Raw genomic sequence first — 21,937 nt, forward strand, 5'->3', positions numbered from 1 at the left:
CGTGACAATACAATAATCTGGTAGTGACATCCTGGTAGTCCGGCCAGGAACGTCTCCACAGGATGGAACTCTTCAACGGTTAATGGCATCGACTTGAAATTTGGTATGCAAATGTAGCTTGAGTGACAATACAAGTACAGTCAACAACAAGTACAGTCAGCAAAAAAAGCTTGTATTAAAAATGTTTTTTTTACCAAAAACTTAATTTTAACGTACTAATAACATGCCTGTCACTTTTGAACCTGTGGAATGGCAGCGCCATATTTAAAATTTACTGTCAAGCGGCGCGGCCATTTTGAAAAAATCTTTCTTGACTGCAGTGAAGTGACACCTACGAATTAATTTCGCGAATTCGCGAATTTTATTAAAAATATCACCAAAAAAAACTACTTTAATTTTATAGATAAGCCTTACAGTGATAGTTTAGCATAAAATGGCATATCTAATTAAATAACAATGAATGACCTTCAATTTCTGTGAACTTTATTATTCATTATCAAATATCTGATAACCAAATTTTTCTCAGTCATGTATTAAATAACTATAATTACAAAATAAAACAATTTCCTGTAGGAAACACTGATTTATTTCGTAAAATATTAATTTATTTACGAAACAATACCTATACTTAATATAATATCATTGGTAACAAAATACTCAAATGTCAGCAGCGCTACAATCTTATTCTGTGCTTAAACTAAGGATTAAGTTAACTTGGCAGTTAGTTTGAACTCTAACCGAATGGAAACCGAATGGACTGGAAAGGCACCCACAATAAACTTCGATGCCTTAGATACAAGTTGTGGCTTGCTAACGTCATAACTAACACCCTTCTTGCCGTGGGTAGAGCTCATTATACCTTATCAGAAACTTAATACAACTATCTTTATCTTTACACTACACTTTACCCAAGGCTTTCCTGGTGTGCGGATATCCCACTTAGGTACTTAAATGCGAAAGTTTGTAAGTCTGTTTATTTTTTAGGTTCCGTACCTCAAGAGGAAAAAACGAAACCCTTATAGGATCACTTTTTATCCGTCAGTCTGTCTGTCTGTCTGTAGAGAAGACCATTTTTCTCGGGAACGCATGAAGGTATCAAGCTGAAATTTATATCAAATACTGAGGTCTACTGCCCCTTGGAGCTGTGAAAAAATCTAATTTCTAAGCCAACGCAATCAAAAGATGCAGCCGTTTATGCTGCAAATTTCCGCAAATTTTCGAAACTCGCAAGGGAATCAAAACCTACAGGGTACTTCCCGTGAACTCAGAATCTTGAAATTAGGTATGAAGGTAGCTACGAGAAGGTATTATAACACAACTAACTAAAAAAGTCTGAAAATCTTCATTGTTTATGTTTGTCTGTAAATATCTCATTTTATAATATTTTTTTTCTTAATCTAATTTTAAATCTAATTATATTTATAAGTATTTACGTTTTACCAATGAAACTAACGTTTCACCTAAGTTCTGGGTAGGTATTATAATATTTCAGTAACGTCAACTTTCGTCTTTACCTAACGTTTAAGTGCATTGCCTCTGTGACCGCATTGCGCTGACTCACAAAACAAAAGACAGATGCGGAAATCCCGGCCGCCCTTACGAGATATTTACGACCCCATTACCCAAATTATCCCTAAAGGGGGCGGACGCAAACTGGCAAGTATTCGTTTGCGTTACGTGCCGCGATAAAAATGGCGAGTATGGTAAACCGGGGACGCTTTAGATGCTTTCTTGAAGGTAGGGTTTAGGTGTGACGTAGCAAATACAAATTGAAAATACAAACTGAAATAAAGATGCACAGAAAAACCAGAAAAATAAGACCAGCACTGGGAATCGAACCCAGGTCCTCGGCATTCCGTGCCGCGTGCTATACCGCTACACTGCTGGTCAACGGTACAGACACGAATTTCCCCTATGCACATGCACCACATATCTCAGCTTGTTTGTTTCTTATTTAGCCACTTAAGCAGTGACGCCAGCGACATCTATACCTATCGACACATACAACTGGATGGCAAACGAGCAAGTGGGTCTCCTGATGGTAGAGATCACAAGTGGTATCAAGTGATACCACTATATATATATATATATATATTACTTGTATACACAGGTATTACCCCACTGCTGGGCAAACGCCTCTGCTCTTGGCCTCCACAACTCCCGTTCTGATGTCACATGTGTTGCTAAACATGTCCAAATCGTCCCGCTAACTTATCATTATTATGACATTCACCCCATTCGTCGCAATAAAGATGAAATAAAACTAAACAATTTATAACAAACTCATATTTAATTTATAATATTTCCCATCACCAACATTTCCTTTTTTGGAAATTAAAAATCAGGTAAATTTTCTAGTAACTCTAGAATTGCTAAATGAATTTAGATTTGTGGCAAATACTAGGACAGTGACCAGCACTCGAACGTTTACTTTAGGGCCTGCGCTAACTCGCGCGGGTGCACGGCTTGGCTTGCCGCGGCGTGCTCGTTTCATGTCATCTAATAGAGCAGCGCTGCGTGAGGCGGCTCTCTGCTCTATTGAAACCTATTAAAACACCACGCCACGCCAAGCCAAACCGAGCACCCGGGGGCTAGCTTAGGCCCCTGACCTTTTTATACTTAAAAAAACGCGTATAACGGCATATTCATCATTCCGCAGTTGTTGTTTTTGGTGGAAATGAGGAGGTACCCGTTGTCTCCCCACCAGCTGCCCCAAGAGTTCTTGATTAGCCAGTAGTTTTGCCCGTCCAGTACCCCGTAGCCCACTGCGAGGACTGAGTGATTAATGCTCTCCGTGTCGCTGGAACTTTGTAAGGTTTTAGGTCAATGTCTGCTGATATTTTATCAGTCGGAGCGCAGGAACATCTGCTGGTGCTTGGCAGGCACTTGGTCTCTAAGGGCCTACGCATGCTGATGCAGGCGCACTCCAAGTGCCTACCAAATACCAGCAGATGTTCCTGCGCTCCGACTTCTGGCCGGAGGGTGTGGTGTTGTGTTCCGTCGTTTTAGGGTAGCGACGAAGACTATATTCAAAAATCTCCAAGTAATTGTAATGTTTACGTATGTCGTTTTTGTGTTTTTTGTAAATGTATAATTGAATTTTTCAGCACATTGATTTTATAACTGTAATGCTGTACTTTTTTATTAATAAACAAGTAAGGTATTCCGAAATACAAGTAAAGGTTAGGCTATTGTTTATATGATCGACTACAAACATAGAAAAAAAGTTTTTGTTAAAAATTTCATTTTGAATACAAGCTTTTTTGCTGACTGTACTTTTTGTGGACTGTACTTGTATTGTCACCCAAACTACATTTGCATACCAAATTTCAAGTCGATGCCATTAACCGTTGAAGAGTTCCGTCCTGCGAAGACGATCCTGGCCAGACTACCAGGATGTCACTACCAGATGTAGCTATTGTATTGTCTTGCAATTTACATAAATAAGTATACTAAATATCAACTCAATCCAACTACTGAAAGATGGTCGAATTTAACTTGCAAGATTTGATTACAGACAGACAGACAACGGGACAGGTAAAACTAAATAAAAGCTTGTAAAATGAACTGCTCTCGGTGAAATAGATTAAGTTACATTACAACTACGATCTTGATAGAAACATCTTTCTTTCATAAAAATATCTACCTATCTACCCGTCTGCCTATTTGGATGCGGAAACTCACGACCGCACAGAATGGTCTAAAATGGAAGAGACCTTTACTCGGCATTGGGTAGATCAAGGTTGAAGAAGAAGAGAAGAAGAGATCTACCTACCCCGACCGGGGATCGAACCCGAGAGCTCAAGCTTCATAGCCACTCACTACTTAACCATTGAGCTATCAAGTCATCTACAAAGATAGAAGATAGAACAAAATTTATTAAATAATGAGTTTTGTCAATCTGAAGCGATAAGACTGCTCTAAATGCCTCTGTTTTCTGTACTGTTTACTATATTATGGTATTCAATAATGAATCATTCTATTGTATAATCTAAATAGTACATTACTGCAGAGTCCAGTAAGTAAGCCATCCTGGACGAGTAGAAGTTTGATGGCCGGACCGCCAGTAGGTGCATCAATGATACGAGGCCAGGACGGCGATTACTGGTTGAAGCTTGTATAATGCTTTTCTCAAAAATGATGATGATGGTCATAATGAAATGACGGCGATGTGATGTGATGATGATGATGTGATGATGATGAATCATTGATGATGGTTGACGGTGATGATGATGATTAGATTAATGATGGTTGACGGTGATGATGATGATGATGATGACGATTGATGATGGTTGACGGTGGCAACATTTCATACCATTTTTGAGAAAAAATTCTTAAAACTTACCATTCGGCATCATAGTAGACGCCGCTAGAGTAAAACATTAGTGTGTCCGCCTTTGCGAAAAACGACACCGATATTGGACCGTGCTTGAAAATAGCAATCTAAAACAATCCAAATGATTATTTAGTAATTGAACTAGCATGTAACTAGGTAGAGGTACTTAATTATAATTTATTGGCAGTAATTACGAACCTTCAATGCAGTTTCGTCGTAAGGCTTAACTCTGACCCAGTCCTCAATAAATGCAGTGCTCGTGACGTTCTCGATGTGGCACTTACCATTCTGAAAGCAGTTTACCCTTAAAGTCTACTATTCGACTTGATCACTGAAACCCAGGACGCATATGCTCGCACAAAAGCGTGCCAGTTAGGACGGCGCCACCAGTCGCGCAGCCAGTTTCTATGCGCGATAGAATCCGGAATACGGAAATTCATCGAAGAGCTAAAGTCACCGACATAGCAGGAAAAATATGCAAGTTGAAGTGGCAATGGGTACCACATCGCTCGAAGAACAGATAACCGTTGGGGAAGAAAAGTCCTCGAGTGGCGACCACGAACCGGAAGACGAAGCGTTGGCAGGCCTCCCACCAGGTGGACTGACGACATGGGAAACTGGTGGATGCAAGTGGCGAGTTGTCGTCCATTGTGGTGTTCTAAGGCGGAGGCCTTCGTTCAGCAGTGGACGTCTTCCGGCTGATGATGATGATGATGATGAACCAGTCAGGCAACCGTGGTGTCTTTCTACCAAGCCGAACTGCAAGGCCCGCCCGGATTGCTACCACCATCTTGCTCGCTAATTCTGCTGTGAAGCAGCAATATTTGCACTGTTGTGTTTCGGCGTGGAGAGTAAGACAGCCGGTGAAATTACTGGCACTTGAGGTATCCCAGCTTAGGCCTCTAGGTTGGCAACGCATCTACAATACCCCTGGTGTTGCAGATGTTTATTGGCGGTGGTGATCTCTTACCATCAGGAGATCCACTTGCTCGTTTGCCATCCAGTCGAATAAAAAAAAAAGAAACAACAGATCAAAAAGAGATACCGCTAAGCTAAATCAGTAACGTATGACATTGTAACTATAGTAAAAGAATAAAATTGTATGACTGACCTCTGCCAAATAACCCCCGTAAGCCTCGTAAGTAGGCAGGCCGTAATCCTTGATCCATTCAAAAGCTGCATCAGGGCTTCCGCCCATGCAACCGCCATTTTTGTAGCTACAAAAAAAAGCTTCGAATACATTTTTTTGACAGCGCGGTGGTGCTAGAAACGGTTCAGCATCGCTAAGACAGTGTCTGTCTAATTGACAAGCGATCGCTAGATGGCCTTAGTATCGTGAGGTTTTCTGACGTTACGGTCTTACTTAACAAGCTGACAGCTATTGAAGTGGTGGGAGTGGAAATATATTACAACTAACATGTTTACGGTGCATTCACCGCACCCATTGATCCAAAACCTAAGGTTGATCCAAGGACACATTGGTCCTTACCTCCAGGAGCAGTCCACAAGCGCCTGTTCGCTAAGGCGTAACACGTGCTGAGAGCCTTCATTGTGCAAGAAGAGCGCACCCTCCACTGCCCCGACCGCCGAAAAGGCCCAACATGACCCGCAACTTAGTTGATCTGTTTAAAAAAAACGTTATAAATTTCATTTATAATACAAGCTTTTTTGTTGACTAGACTTTTTGTTAACTATTCTTGCATTGCCACCCAAACTTGGCTTGCTTGCTTGGCAGGCACTTGGTCTCTAAGGGCCTACGCTAGCTGATGCAGGCGCACTCCAAGTGCCTACCAAATACCAGCAGATGTTCCTGCGCTCCGACTTCTGGCCGGAGGGTGTGGTGTTGTGTTCCGTCGTTTTAGGGTAGCGACAAAGACGATATTCAAAAATCTCCAAGTAATTGTAATGTTTACGTATGTCGTTTTTGTGTTTTTTGTACATGTTTAATTGAATTTTACAGCACATTGATTTTATAACTGTAATGCTGTACTTTCTTTATTAATAAACAAATAAGGTATTCCGAATTACAAGTAAAGGTTAGGCTATTGTTTATATGATCGACTACAAACATAGAAAAAAAGTTTTTTTTTTTAATTCATTTTGAATACAAGCTTTTTTGCTGACTGTGCTTTTTGTGGACTATACTTGTATTGTCGCCCAAACTACATTTTCGTACCAAATTTCAAGTCGATACCATTTACCGTTGAGGAGTTCCGTCCATCGGGGACGATCCTGGCCGTACTAACAGAATTTCACGACCAATGTATTTTATAAAAGCTTGTAATTGTTTTTTTTTAGCCTGCTAACCGCAATTTTGGTCTCATCCTCACATCTCTAGCCAACGTACAAATTAAAAGAACACGAACAGCTGATTTACTCCTCTTATTGGATGTGATAAAACTGATAAATTGAAGTAAATGAAAATCTTGTATGAACGTTACCGACTCGCACTCTTATTTACTCATCAGAAAGTAATACAGTGGACAGTATTAACAGCACATTCAACTTATAAGAAGCCAGATTTTAGCTCAAGTTTTACCTATCTTAATTTAAAAAAAATTGGTTCATTTCAGCAGAGGTTTTCAAAAGCAGATTACAGTTAAGCTTTCATATTTTTTTGTTTTAAAATTTACCTTTAACTGGCGTAACAGCGCCTCGGAGTCTCCAGTCGAACTCCTTTGGGAGTTTACGACCTAATTTCTGTATCTCAGCCGAACTGTAGGGAAAGGGCAGACCTGGCAGATAGACAATCTTGTTTAATTATAGTTTATACAGCCCCAGAATTTAATTATATGTGTAGAGAATGCAGTGTTAACAAAAATCAAATCCCCCCTCACTTGCTCCAGCTTGTTTGCCCCCTATCATATAAAAAACAAAATCTTAACTTCGATGTTAACCACTCTAATCGATTATTAATCTCTCGATGCAACATTCTCCTACGCTGTCGTGTTGGGTACTGAGGCAGACTGATATAGCATGATAAATACGAACGTTTCCGATAAAATACGATGGGATTAGTCTCTACTCTACATCTGTACGTGTCTTACTCTATCTTACTCCCAACCTGGGCTATTTATATTTAACTATGATTAAAGAAAACCTTACCCGTTCTGATGTTATCAGAAGTTGAGCGGATGTTTCCCAATAGTCCATTGAGTTCGTCATTGGTGCGATCTGCTAAGTGATTCACCGCCATCTTGTACGTGCTGTTCCCGCGGTTATGCTCGTTGATAAACCTGCATCATAGCTTACTATATAACTACTCTGTGAGCTATTGATCTCAGGGCTTTTTTACTTTTTTGAACACTGCAACTTTGATGCAACTCTGTTTCGATTAATAAAATTCCACATAATAGGCTATGGGGCTGTTTCACCATTCATTGACTAGCGTTAACCGACGGTTAAATGTGATGCCATCTCCGTCTATTCGAACAAAACAAATAGAGACGGCATCACACCTAACCGCCAGTTAACGCTAATCAATGGATGGTGAAACAGCCCCTAAGTATCCTCAAAAAATCTAGTTAGTCCGTCTGTTAAATTATCAGATATCAGACACGTGGACCGAATGCGGATTGGAAACTTCACACGCACCATTGAATTGGTTCGCAGGTTTGTGGAGGTTTCCTCACCATGTTGTCCTTCACCGCAAAGCTCGTGGTAAATTTCAAATGTAATTTCGCAAATAAATTTGGAAAAACTAAGAGGTAACGAGCTGGGGTTTGAACCCACGATCCTCTGCTGCAGAGGCGATAGGTGAAACCACTAGGCCACCACGGCTTGTCGAGTTAAAATAACTTAAGCTAAAAAGTCCACTAGGTAGACTGACGACAACGTCCGAGTTGCGTGAACCTGTGGTTGTGAATAGGGGGAGGCCTTTGCTTAGCAGTGTCCACTGGCTAATAATAATAACGATACTGAATAGTAAACAGTCTTACTCCAGGTTATGCCTGAAGATGGCCAGCCTCTCCTCGTGTTCCAGATCGCTGGCATACCGCCGGCCGTGGATCAGCTTGAACCTCTCAAAATGGTGCTCGGCGGATACAGCGCGTACCGAATATAAACTGGCTTCCATCGGATTCATTGATTCTTTTACCTTTTCGCTAACAACGCACGTCATATCTGAGGAAAAGAGAAAACACTGTTACTGTGTTGTTGTGTGAGTGCTTTCCTTTTTGTACAATAAAGAGCATAAATAAACATATCTACTGGTGCTTTCACCGTCTTTATAATTTAGAGGAAGGGATTACGTCGGGAAAATTTTCCACAACGAATTTTATGTTTATAAAGTTAGCGTTTAAAATTTTAGCATTTTATCCCGATACCAATGCAGTATTTTTAAAATTATTGTATTGAGTCAGACGTTAATTTGCGAAGGTCCATATCAAGGTCATGCTCAAGGTCAATGTTTGCTTTATTTAAGAAAGAAAGAAAATATTTAATTGCCAACAGTACAAACAATGCAAGACAACAATATAAACAATACAATCAGCAAAGTAATTGTTTTTAGTTCACCAATATTTTCTATCCAATAATTTCTGATTATCTATCTGACAGACTAGATACCTATGTATGATAAATAAGATTTTTTTTACCCATGAAACTACTCAATTAATCAACTATTCATCGATGTATGTACTTACCATTGCTTTTATCAAAAACAGACGGATTAAACTCTTTGTAGTATTCATTGTACTCCAAATAAAAGTGGCTCCCGTGTGTGCCCAGCAATGTATTGTAAACATTCACCTCGTATCTTGAATTAAACAAAATGGAAAAGGTTACTAGTGGTAATAATATTACAACTGTTAACCGACTTCAAAAAAAGGGCGAAGTTAATTCGGTTGATTATTTTTATGTTGACCTATTATCTCAAGAATGCGTCATTTATTCAGTTTCTATCTAGAAAGTGCCATCTTTTGGGCTCATCTTGTAGCGAGATTTAATAGCAAGCTACGAAGTGGGAATTGGACTTTGCCATCTTGTAGCTAGCTTCCAAAGATAACGATTGGCTCATCTTGTAGTCAGGTTTTTTAGCTAGCTACCAAATGGGAATACCAATGGGCTACCAATCGGAAGGCCTAGGTATCGCTGGCTGGATGAAGTCCGAAAAGACCTGTGCGACATGCAGGTGGCAGACTGGCGCCTTGTTGTACAGGATAGGAACAATTGGCGGAGTCTTGTGTCGGAGGCCAAGATCCACTTTGGGTCGCTGAGCCGGCGAAGTAAGTAAGTAAGTACCAAATGGGAACAATCTTCCCATCTCGTAAACAAATTTGGTAGCTACCTAGTAGCGGGAATAGTTTTCCCATTTATTCCGTTTCGTAGCTACTCGTAGCTTCTAGTCGGGAATATTTTTCCCATTTCGAAGTCAGTTGCCAAGTTGCCAAGTTGGCTTCGAGATGAGACGAAAGGGAATAAAAACGAATGAATATTATACTTAAGTGGTATAGACTCATCGTCTACAGCCTTGACCCATACGGTGAACTCTGTTCTTGAGTTCACTTCTGTAACCACTTTTTGCCACTTTGTAACTTCATTCTCTAGTAAGCTTTCAGTACCTGAAAAAATAATAAAAATTAAAGTTCTTAAAATCCTGAAAGCAGCGTGGTCTCTTATTTTATTATATAAAGTTTTAAGGCAAACGTTACCTATTATGACAAAATCTATTTATAGGGCATGAAATTATGACTTAATTCAGTCGTTAAAGGCAAATTAATCTAAGAATAGTTTACGTGTAAGCCGTGGTGGCCTAGTGGTTTGACCTATGGCCTCTCAAGCAGAGAATCGTGGGTTCAAATACATTTGAAATTTACCACGAGCTTTACGGTGAAGGAAAACATCGTAAGGAAACCTGCACAAACCTGCGAAGCAATTTAATGGTGCGTGGGAACTATGGCCCAAGCCCTTTCATTCTGAGAGGAGGCCTGTGCCCAGCAGTAGGACATATATATGACTAGAATGTCTATGACTTAGAAGAGCTTACCAATCAACCTATAGTCAGCCATGTCTGGCAGGACACTTTCAATCGGTGGATGTCTGCCAACAGATTCAAGGCCCATTTCTATGCAGTCCCATCTAAGTTCTGCTTCTTCTGTCCCAGTAGAGAATACCTGTGATAACATTGCTTACATTTTAGGAAATTCTCGTTTGTTTTTTGTATTCTTCTGTACACACACACACACACACACACACACAGCCGGTGAAATTACTGGCACTTGAGGTATCCCATCTGCCTCTAGGTTGGCAACACATCTGCAATCCCCCTGGTGTTGTGGCGGTGGTGATCTCTTATCATCAGGAGACCCACTTGCTCGTTTGCCATCCAGTTAATTTAAAAAAAAATAGGTATTGTTCTTATTGCTTGTATAATTATGTAGGTACATGTGTTTGTAATTTTGTAGTACGTAGTTTATTTTTATGATAGGTTTCTTTATACGAATTTATGTATTATTAAAAAGCATTGTAGTTTCACCTATTTCTGCCTTTTAAAGTCATCCTTTGTCGGTCTCTAACTACAAGTATTAATTTTTTATATTTATTATTTAAACTTTTTTACTTAATTGTACTTTTTGTTGACAATACTTACAACTTAAGAAGAACTGAAGTGACATATTATAATATGTAGGTACATATACCAAATTTCTAGTCAATCCGACCACTAAAAGCGGGTCAAAATGAACTTGCAAAATTTGACCTCAAACAGGGCAAGTTAAATAATCATAATCATGTGTGTGTGAAAGCAATAGCTTTCACGTAAAGTTTACAGATATTATAAATAATAACAGTTAGTGAACGTGCAAGGGCATTGCAATCCTTAATACTACCTTAACTTATAATTAACATTATATATTTATTTCTGATACAAACATTTAATTATATTTAAGAAACCCATTAACGTATAATAATATGTCAAAATCATTTTCCTGATAAAAGAAAATCCTTTATTGTGTAATAAGGCTTATCTAGGAGGTATTTTATTTAAGTGTGATGATAGTAGTCAAAAACTTTGAATAAGTATGCTATGTTCTTACTTTACGGAAAGAACCCTTCGGCAAGGAGTCAGATGGAGGAAGCACGTGAACACTGGCACCGCTCCCGGTGTAGACCACATGCGATTTGTTGTTCTCAATGTCAAACCTGGCAACACAGTATAGATAATCCCTTCAAATAGCGAACCTACTGTGTTAAAAATAAAGTTGTGCTAAATACTTGTGATGTATACATATCATTTAATAATATTGTAAATCTGTTTAAAAAAATATACCTCGTTGAGTTTCTTGCCGGATTCTTCTCAACAGAGGTTTTTCCGAACCGGTGGTAGATTTTTTTTGACATTCATAAGTGCTTGTTATAGCCTAAATTGAATAAAGATATTTTGACTTTGACTTTGAGATGTACCGTAAACTGCTTCAACTTTGCCCTCTGGCCCCAACATTGCCTTATTCGATTTAGAGTCGATAACTTAGCACTCTTATAGGTTTTAAACTGTCATCTACACGGGAATTATTATTACGGGGGGATAAAAGTTTAAAAACCTAGAAGGGTGCTAGTTATCGACTCTAAATCGAATCAGGCAATGTTGGGGCCAGAGGGCAAAGTTGAAGCAGTTTACGGTAGTGATTTCCTTTCACATCGTATTTTCTTGCAACCGTTTGAATTTGTCATGTTATTTCAGTCAGCCTCAATAGCTATCAAGACAGCATAAGGGAAGCTCGCATCGAGAAAGTAATAGTCGAAGTAAGTAAGTAATATGTTAAGATTTTTTATTCTAATCCCTACTATATATAATATTATAAATGCGAATGTAACTCTCTGTCTGTCTGTCTGTCTGTTACACTTTCACGTCGAAACCACTGAACCGATTTTGATGAAATTTGGTATATAGATATTTGAATCCCAAGGATCAACATAGGATACCTTTTATTCCGGTAGAGGGCGCCAACGCGCGATAACTAGATCCGCGCAGACGAAGTCGCGGGCTTAAGCTAGTTTAAAATATTTTATTGAATTTTAATGTATTGTAATTTTATGTATCGTAATAGGGGTCCTTAAAACACGAGTGTGGTTACATGAGTCAGGTCACATGAGTGTTTTAAGGCCTAATTACGTACAGTTGCATGCAATATTTTATCTATATCCATATATTAAATGCTCTATCATGTGTTCAAGAACCATTGAGAATGACCTGCATTAACGAGAACTAGGTAGGTATGTCTGCTTCACGAGCTACGCCCGCGACGACCTGCTGCTGCCCGTGCGCGCGGCGCGGCGCACCCCGGTGCTGTAATGATGTGTGAAATCCCATTACGATACTGCCGTGCTCATAATAGAATCCAATGTCGTAATCCTGGTCATTATCTATGGTTTTTGAACGCATAATGGAGGATTTACTATATTATTATGGGTGTAGATAATAGTACAGAGAAAAATAATAATAATAATATTTTTTCTCAAACATGACGTGAAATATTGACGTTGTGTTACAAATAAAAGGCTGAGAAGCTGTGGCTCAGCTGCGTGCGCGCGGTCACTCTAGCGGCCTGCAAAGAGATTTCATACAACCTTGCAGGCCGCTGGCCGGCAATGCGACCGTCTTTTGTTTCAACGCGCGCTCTGCGACACGCACGCGGCCCACGCCCAGCACCACCGCCCGCAGCTGCCCGCCGCCAGCAGCCACACAACAGGGCGACCAGACTAGCGTCCCGCCGGCTTCATTTCTTGTTTTTTTTTATTTTATTTCATGTAATGTTTGAGAAAAGCATTATACAAGCCTCGGCCGGAACGTGGGGTTGCCGGCCTCGCATCCCTATCCGTCTATATCTGCTTGGCCGGCAACCCCCTACTTCCCGGCCTCTACAGTAATGTACTATACGTATATTGAATCAGGCGTTACTTTGTGGAGGTTCATATCAATGAACTAAAACAATTACTTTGCTGACTTTTTCATACCTACGTCTATGCGAGAAATGTGTGTCCATTTCCTCCACCACCACACGATAAGAACACACACAAATCACACAAACCAAACTATCACCACAACCACACTACACTGACACGTTTCGAACTCAACCAGAGCTCATCTTCACAGCAACACAACCGATCACCATGCTACCAGATGTCAGACTCAGATCTGTTTGACGTCCTAACCCTTTTTTTCTATTTGTCGCCATTTTTGCACGTTTGTTATGTTATTATTGTTGTTAAGAAGTTAAAAGTTAAAAGGTAGAAAATGGAACTGAGCTAACGACTTTAAAAGTAGGAAATACTCACCAGGCCTTAAATGGCTCCTGCACATCACTAAGTGGTAAATAGAAAACGCCTGACACCGAATACAGAGGACTCCATTCCGGAGGAGATTCTGAAAAACATTTCCTTATCTCGTAAGCTATAGGATGTAAGACTAAACACGGTTGCGGGCGTTTTTTTTTAAAGTGTGCACTTTCCTTTTTTTTAAATTGAGGAAAAAATATCGTTTTCACTTCTCATGCTCGTAAAGTTCGTGTTTATGCTGTATCTAGGCGACATAAAATGAGTTTTTATGCCCTAGTGCATAAAATAAAATCTTCGTCTAAGACCAACTTAAGACCAAGGTAATCAGGTGTCAACAGCCACAAACCAAAAAGTTTCTACATATTTTTTAAATATTTTTTAATTTAATTTATATAAAATAGAATTATTATAATAATGCTTAAAAAATAAAAGGTACATAGAAAATGAATGGTTGTTTCCATTGTTGCTATTAAATTTCCTCGCAATCTGAGTGAAAAGCAGAGTGTAAAACTCGAGCAATAAACCCATTTTCCCCTCGACGTGTCTATTCACCCACTCCGTACCGGCTCGGGTGGCTATATGAACGTCTTGGGTAAAATGGCACGTTTTACGCTCTTGTTGTACAATCTACTATTTTCGTACTCAGAATCAAGAGCACAATCGATTCCGATAGTTTAAAAAAATGCCCCCAAAAAAAATGACAGTTTTGCGACCTTTTTTCATACACTCAGTATGGGCGTGACAAAACTGACTCGTAAAATTTTGGGGGCACATCGGGCAAACGATCGGAATTGATTGTGCTCTTGATTCTCGAGTAGGAAAAACCATTTTTTTCCAAAATTTCAAAAATAAAGAAAGGCTACACTTTTTTGGAAAACGCATGTGGTAGGACCTTGTGCAAGGTCCGCCCGGATTGCTACCACCATCTTGCTCGCTAATCCTGCCGTGAAGCAGCAGTGCTCGCACTGTTGTTTTGTTATATTAGCCTTTGCAAGTTTTAAAGCTAGGTTCTTATTTTATTTCCGTAAATTTGGCTTGCTGGTAGAAACCTACCAGCGAACAAAGAGCTCTTCCATGAATGTTTTAGTAGGTACTATTTTTCATCACACTTGCTCGTAAACAGCGTCGAAACATGCAGGCTACCTTGGTTGCAACCCCCCAAATAAAACCCTCGACCTTAATGTGCTTGTCATGAAACCCGTGGTCGGTAAATGAGTCATTCCGCGTACACATTGTCTTGTCATGAAGCCCAAGGTCGGTCAATGAGTCCGTGCCCGTACTGATGGCGCTGCGCATGGCGTAGCAGCAGGACCACATGCACACGCGGCTCAGGCACATGCTGAGGGAGGCGGAGGGCGGCACTGCCAAGAGCGCAGCCTAAGGTAGTATCGCCAATATTTGGAAGAATTATATTTTTTCTTTTAGAAATATAAAATGTTACTCGCAAATGTGATGAAAAACATTGTATGTCGCACGGGCGGTACTAGAATTACGAACATCGACTCATTAAAGCCCTCAGTCTTCGACTTCGGGCTTCTAATAGACTCTCGTTCGTAATTTCTTATTTACCGCCCTTAAGACACAATGTACTATTATATTGTCATTAATAAATTTCAGGACCTGGCCGTGACCTTGGTATCTTAGCACTTGGCATTCATTCAGATCTCACTTCTTTTGTCGTTAAAGACAACAATCAATATATCATAATATTGAACTTGGCTCTCATTATTTTCATGTTTCATGTTTTGATGGGATTAGTAACTTACCAGAAACGGAGTGAGCGCTGGATACCAGTGCGGCGAGACCGAGAACGACGAAACGGAACATGGTTGAAGGAGGTTGAACCCGTGTTAAGTGTGCATATATATGTGTTAGTCCTATACCTAAAGGTGTAATAGACACGTGTAGACCAAGGCAAGGGTGAGTGGCACGAAGATTCCGTTTAAAAAATAAACAATGATAAATTGTTTTTACTTAGGTACTCCATTTTGACGATAAAGCAGAGCAAGCAGAAAAAACTGAAAAAGCCTCAGTTTTTTGAAATTCATGTGCGAAATTACATTTGAAATACTACGAGCTTTACGGTGAAGGCGAACACCGTAAGGAAATCTGCACATACTGTGTGTGAAGTTCCCAATCCGCACTGGCACCGCGTGGGAACTAAGGCCTGTACCCAGTGGTGAGACGAATATATCGGCTGGAATGATGATGATTTTGACGATACTTAAATGTTTTGAAACCAATTCCATATGACAGAATTTTAATTTCAGATTTATACAAAGGTGTTTTAAAATTAATTGAGAATATTTATATGATACAGTAATTTTAAACTTCTCCCAGTTCAGCATGAAAACTTTTCATTCCTTAACTTCCTTTAAAAATCCTCACATTAATAGTATTACAATTTGCTCATCTCTCCAGAAAAGAGGGATTGGGCAACAGTTTCCACAAGATAGATAGATAAAAAACTTTATTTCCACAACACATACACGGCTTAGTAAATAACAAACAACAAGAGTACATACATCTGAGAATACAGCAACTGATGAGTTCTTAACTATCTATAAACCTCCCTCGCGTTGCTCCTGGATGAAGGGCTACGAATTGACCCGAAACATGTCGAGCTAAGCTCGATTTAAGACGTGAGTTATCCGAGTTGATTTCATTAAATATACCTCCTAAGGAACTCCAAAAACCTGTTGCGTAAGCGAAACGAAAGAATGTATTTTTAATTGCTCTATTCTAATCTATCGAATTCTAAATATTTACACGGAAATAAATGAACAATTTACTTTTGCGTCAAACACATTGTTAAAAAAATGTTGAAAATCGTCATACAGGTTCTACGTCCAACATTGCAGGTGGTAGGACCTTGTGCAAGGTCCGCCCGGATTGCTACCACCATCTTGCTCGCTAATCCTGCCGTGAAACAGCAGTGCTTGCACTGGTGTGTTTCGGCGTGGAGAGTAAGACAGCCGGTGAAATTACTGGCACTTGAGGTATCCCATCTTAGGCCTCTAGGTTGGCAATGCATCTGCATCCCCCTGGTGTTGCAGGTGTCTATGGGCGGTGGTGATCTCTTATCATCAGGAGACCCACTTGCTCGTTTGCCATCCAGTTGAATAAAAAAAAAAAAAAAACACGCTCGAAAATCATAACCCTCCTTCCCTCCCCTTCTCTCCTCCTTCGAGTGAAAACAGCATTCGAGAAAAGGTACCCTAGGGCTATATTATAGGTAGTGCCACGAGAGTTGAAGTAAATGATTACACACACAGCTACAAAAAGAACAGATTGCACAAAATGAGAATGAAAAAATGAATGAGTAAATGTCAAAATCCTGCTGTCATTACACGACATTTTCTTGGTGCGTGACCTCAACTCTGGTGGCACTACCTATACCGATACAGTATACTTGTTTTTCAAACATGTATTTTGGTTTTCTGCTTTCGCTGTTTGCTGTTACAGCTCAGTTCACCAATGCAGATAGCAAGTTGCAAAGCATACCATATCAAATTAGTGTCATCGGCATTTATATCATCAATAGTAGTTTGTGTGTGATGAGCTTACCCGACCTCGGAAACTCGGAAAGGGCTCTAAAGCCCAGTTGGGCTACTCCGAAACTCGAAACTCGAAGTTCGTGTCGTGCGGTCCCTCTGACACTTACACTGTTTGATACGAGAGGGAGAGGGACCGCACGACACGAACTTCGAGTTTCGAGTTTCGGAGTAGCCCTGCAGTTAGACTTGTGACAAAACTGACTCATACAATTTTGTATGAAAAAATGGGGACATTTTTTTTAACGATCGAAATCGATTGTGCTCTTGATTCTGAGTAGGAAAAACCATTTTTTTTCAAAATTAAAAAAAAAAGAAAGGGTAAGGTAAGGGGTAGGGTAAGGGTAAGGGTAGGGAGGGGGGTGGTTGAAAACGCCCTTGCACCAGAAATGTGCGAGCATGGTGTTGCGAAGAATGTGTTTTTCATGAACCAATGGAAACGTTTCATTTATCGCCTCGCTCCGCTCAGCTGTCTCCAGTAAGATGCGCTGTGCGAGAATAAGGTAAGTAAATGAAGCGTTTCTATTGGTTAATGAAAAACACATTCGTACTTGCACGATTTTTCTTGCTATCAATTTTAGTAGCGCAGTAGAAAAAAGCAACCTGAGTTATGTGTGCATAGGAGAAATTTGTGAGACTCCTGTCCAGCGGTGGTGTAGGGGTTATAGCACGCAGCACGGATTTCTGAGGACCTTCAATTCCCAGCGCTGGTTTCTTTTTCTGGTTTTTCTATGCGTCCATGTCTCAGTTTAACAATGTAACAAATTTGGAGTTGAAATAAAAAATACAAAGACTCCAAAAATCCAATCATAATAGGTTTAACGATTTTGACGAAATGCTTTGGGGCTATTTGGGCGCGAATAATAAGCTAGATAGATAGCTTAGTCCCATCACTGGGAAAACACGTGTTTTTGAATTATTATTAGTCTGTCAATTTTGTTTTGTTTCTTTTCTTTTGTACAATAAACAGTTTACATACATACTTACCAGAGGCGAAGCGTCAATAGAATCCTATTACCACCGGCTTGCCCAATATTTACAAAATAAAACAACCAGACATACATAATTTATGAAAGATGTAAGCGATCTTTGCTTCTGGTTTACCACAGAATTGTCTAACGCGACGCCACTGATACTTACATACATAAATATAATGGTTTGAAAGTATAAGTCATACATATATAGCATATACCGGGTGTGGCCTGTATTATGAGCAAATAATTAAAACATAGATCATACTCCTCAAACTGCACATTAGTTCAGCGACTTTTAAAAATAATTAGTTTTTTCATTTTTATTACACTTAAGTTTATTCGAAGAAGCAATGTAAAGCAAAATGCTTGATGTTTGTAGCGTGACAGGCGACGTCAGTTGGGTTCTAGGATGGCGTAAATTGATAGCAGTATTTAATTTGTACGAAAAAAGGAAAATTCTAAAAACCCATTATTTTTAAAAGTCGCTGAACTAATGTTGTTCAGTTTGACGAGGACGATCTGTTTTAATTTTCTGCTCGTATTACAAGCCAGACCCGGTATATATCATATCATATCAGTCAGTTGATATCAGTCTGTTGGCTCAGCGGTTTAGCGTTAGACTGTACAGTCGAGTTCATAAAGAAGTGAGCAAAAATTTGATCAAAAATAATGTGAACACGACTATTGCAAAAGGCGTAGAAGCGTGTTCAGATATTTCGACAAATGGTCATCGTATTATGCAAGTAAATGTTTTAAAATTAATTCAGAACATTTGAATAGTTGATTAAACTAGTTTTAAGTTTTAACCTGTTACCACGATTTTTTTTTAATTTCACGTCCATAGAAATAAAACAGCAATTTTAACCGAAACTTTATTTAAAATCTTACACTACAATCAAACTTAGAGAAGCTTAAAACTAAAACTTTGCAGAAAACCTATAACAAATGGCATTACATTGGTTTTCTACATTAGTGCCTTTCCCAGCAGATCTGCAGAAAACCTATAACAAATTGCATTACATTGGTTTTCTACATTAGTGCCTTTCCCAGCAGATCACTTTCAGTTTCTAACTTATTAAAAAGAGAGACAAAACATAATTCTAATAAATATGCTACAGTGCGGCACAGATCATGACATTGGGTGACGTTTGTACAAAGGCGCTTTATATCATCTTTATTATTAGCTTATATGCCCTTGTAGCATGATCGTTTAAAATCGAAAATTTTAATTTACAAAAAGTGGAATTACGCCGATATTCTACCGAGGGTACGAATGTTTATTTTATTAACATCTTTGTCGCACTATGTTCAGTGAAAAGCACAGCAGATAAGGTAAACGTCCGAATGCTCGACGCGCTAATGCCCAATAGACGACACCCTGCTGTCATCTATACTACTAATGACCAGAGCCCGGAATTTTCGCGCCATTTTTCATCTGTCATAGTGACTTCTCACTTATCGACTTCCAATATTCAATATCGATACAGAATATGTTCAAAAAGATTAAAAGTAGAGGTCAACAATAGACGGTTTTATCGTTGAAGAGCGAGCTCTTCCAATTAACTTTTGAGCAGTCGAAAATGTGAAATAGACATAAATATGGATTATGCAATGAAAACAATGAGCTAACAATTTCTTATTTAATAATTCAATTTCATGTTCAAAGTCTGTTGTAGTGCTAATAAGTATCTTTATAAAAGACATTACGATTATTATTTAAATTTTTTCTAATATCTTTATTTATTCCTCTTAATGGCGGCCATAAGGCTTGGGCCAATGTCAGTTAAATTAAAGATAAATATATTCTTCTTATTCACGTTGTACGGTGATTGTAGTTTTTGCAACTTGATAGCAAAATTCCAGAAACCACGCGGAGACCACTTGCGCATTAAAAAATGTCAGACACGAGAGCAATATAGAATTTTGTGATCACTGTTCACTGTTAAGGTTAATCGCCGCATAAAACACTACCAAAATTATACTTCAACTAGCCAAAGAAGCAGAAATACCAAAATTAGATATCGTCTACATCCGCCATGTTCGAATGCTACAAATCGAATCCCTTTTATAATATCATTATCGATATCATTTAGGTTTGAATCGATAAGTGAGAAGTCACTATGACAGATCAAAAATGCCGTGAAAATTCCCGACTCTGCTAATGACAAGATTAAAGATGCCAACTAGGACAGTGACGAGCTCTCGTACGTTTACCTATGTTTTTTTTTAAATCAACATATTATCCCAGAGTTAAATAAGAACGTAAGTGGGGGCAGTCTCGACGCCGCAGTTGTTGTCACGCGAGGACATAAGCACGTAGCCGTCATTTCCCCACATGTTGGACCAGGAGTTCTTGACGAGCCAGTACGGGTGTCCGTTGAGGGTCCCGTAGCCCACGGCTAGCACGGCGTGGTCCAATTCGTCCACCTTGTTTTTGCTGGAAATAAAATATTGCTGTTACCGGGAGACTTGAGAGACTTGAGAGACTTTCTGAATGGGTTCTGACTTACTTACATTTTTTACTGTTAAGTCGGATGACCAAAATGAGGTTTTTGTTTTTAATACTTTATATTTCGAAGCAGATTGCATTGGAACAGAGACAAGCATCTTCGAAGCTATCGTACGATACAGATCTATTCACTCACGAAGGCGCGCCCCTCCACATTTTATAATTATAGTTTTAAACGTATCCGTACGACAAGTCTATGTGTGCGTAGCTCGAACGTGTCCTCAGTCGCAAGCGTACCGTCAGTCACGCACACTGAGATAAACACAACGTGTAAGTACGAGGTTTACTCGTGCACATTGATAATTATTAATTAGCTGATCGGTACTAGTGAGCGACATAGTATCACTACTTAGTATCATTGTGTCATATTATGGAACTATTCTAAAAACTACTGCTTTGTTATTTTATTAGTGACGCATATACTTTATGCAATTAGTAAAAGCTGTTATTTTATAATTATTTAGTTACAGTACAGACACTTCTATTTTATTTATTTGTAACGATAATAAGGCTTAGGCTTGGGGGAGGCCTATGTCCAGCAGTGGACGTCTTTCGGCTGACATGATGATGATGATGATGAACGATAATAAGATAACAAACAAAAAACAACTCAAAACAACAACACACACACACACACACACACATTCGCGCGAGCAACGAAAAATGTTATTTCCTTATAAGTGGAAATTGCTTTGGCTTATGTATCAGCTAAGTAGTTTTTCTTTCTTTCTTTCTTTCTTTCTAAGTTATATTTATATTCAACTGTGTTATCTAAACTGTTTATTTCCCAATAAAAAAAAATAAGTAATATCATTACCATTTAGGTTCATAGTAGACCCCGTGGGAATAGAAACTGAACGTCTTCTGCGACGCGTCGATGGCCACAGATATAGGTCCGTGCTTGAATAGCGCCAGCTAAAAGCAAACATTAAAATATTTACAAAAATACGTCCCAATGCTGGGCACACGCCTACTCTCCGGATGAGAGATCCTGGGCCGTAGTTCTTAGCCCAATGCAATTAGCAACTTCACACACACCATTAAATTACTTCGCAAGTTCGTAAAGGTTTCCTCACTTAACTTTTTATAAGTAGTTTTGTTTGTTTGTACCATATAGGTATTTCCATCTACCGTTGTCCCCTGAGTTTATCTCTACGATTTCAACAAAATTTGGGAGGTAGTCCATGATTCAGAGCTGTAAAAACAGGGTCTCCAGATGTCCCCAAACTATTGTATGGATGTGTCCGTTTTGTTAAGAAAATTATTACGAAAAATTCGTAACAAAACAAAT

General features: G+C 39.2%; 2 protein-coding genes across 2 annotated transcripts in view; both read right to left on the bottom strand.

Moving 5' to 3' along the window:
- Nucleotides 1–2,362: 2,362 nt before the first annotated feature.
- LOC141441983 (digestive cysteine proteinase 3-like) lies at nucleotides 2,363–15,436 on the bottom strand. The gene is made up of 14 exons (XM_074106867.1): nucleotides 15,376–15,436; nucleotides 13,610–13,697; nucleotides 11,371–11,476; nucleotides 10,323–10,449; nucleotides 9,777–9,897; nucleotides 8,980–9,092; nucleotides 8,275–8,458; nucleotides 7,442–7,572; nucleotides 6,970–7,071; nucleotides 5,826–5,958; nucleotides 5,448–5,553; nucleotides 4,535–4,624; nucleotides 4,346–4,443; nucleotides 2,363–2,806 (listed from the first exon to the last, which is right to left on the bottom strand). Exons 1-14 carry the CDS (start codon nucleotides 15,434–15,436, stop codon nucleotides 2,620–2,622), a joined length of 1,647 nt encoding a protein of 548 aa, XP_073962968.1. The 3' UTR covers nucleotides 2,363–2,619.
- A 4,937-nt stretch (nucleotides 15,437–20,373) lies between these two features.
- LOC141441984 (cathepsin L-like peptidase) overlaps nucleotides 20,374–21,937 on the bottom strand; it is a 14,553-nt gene continuing 12,989 nt past the window's right edge. The window contains exons 2-3 of the mRNA XM_074106869.1: nucleotides 21,464–21,561; nucleotides 20,374–20,574 (exon numbers count right to left, since the gene is read on the bottom strand). Coding sequence (XP_073962970.1) covers nucleotides 20,388–20,574; nucleotides 21,464–21,561 — 285 coding nt within the window. The 3' untranslated portion in view covers nucleotides 20,374–20,387. The remainder of the gene's footprint in view (nucleotides 20,575–21,463; nucleotides 21,562–21,937) is intronic.

The sequence above is a fragment of the Choristoneura fumiferana genome, chromosome 24, assembly GCF_025370935.1.
Source record: "Choristoneura fumiferana chromosome 24, NRCan_CFum_1, whole genome shotgun sequence".
Classification (NCBI taxonomy): domain Eukaryota; kingdom Metazoa; phylum Arthropoda; class Insecta; order Lepidoptera; family Tortricidae; genus Choristoneura; species Choristoneura fumiferana.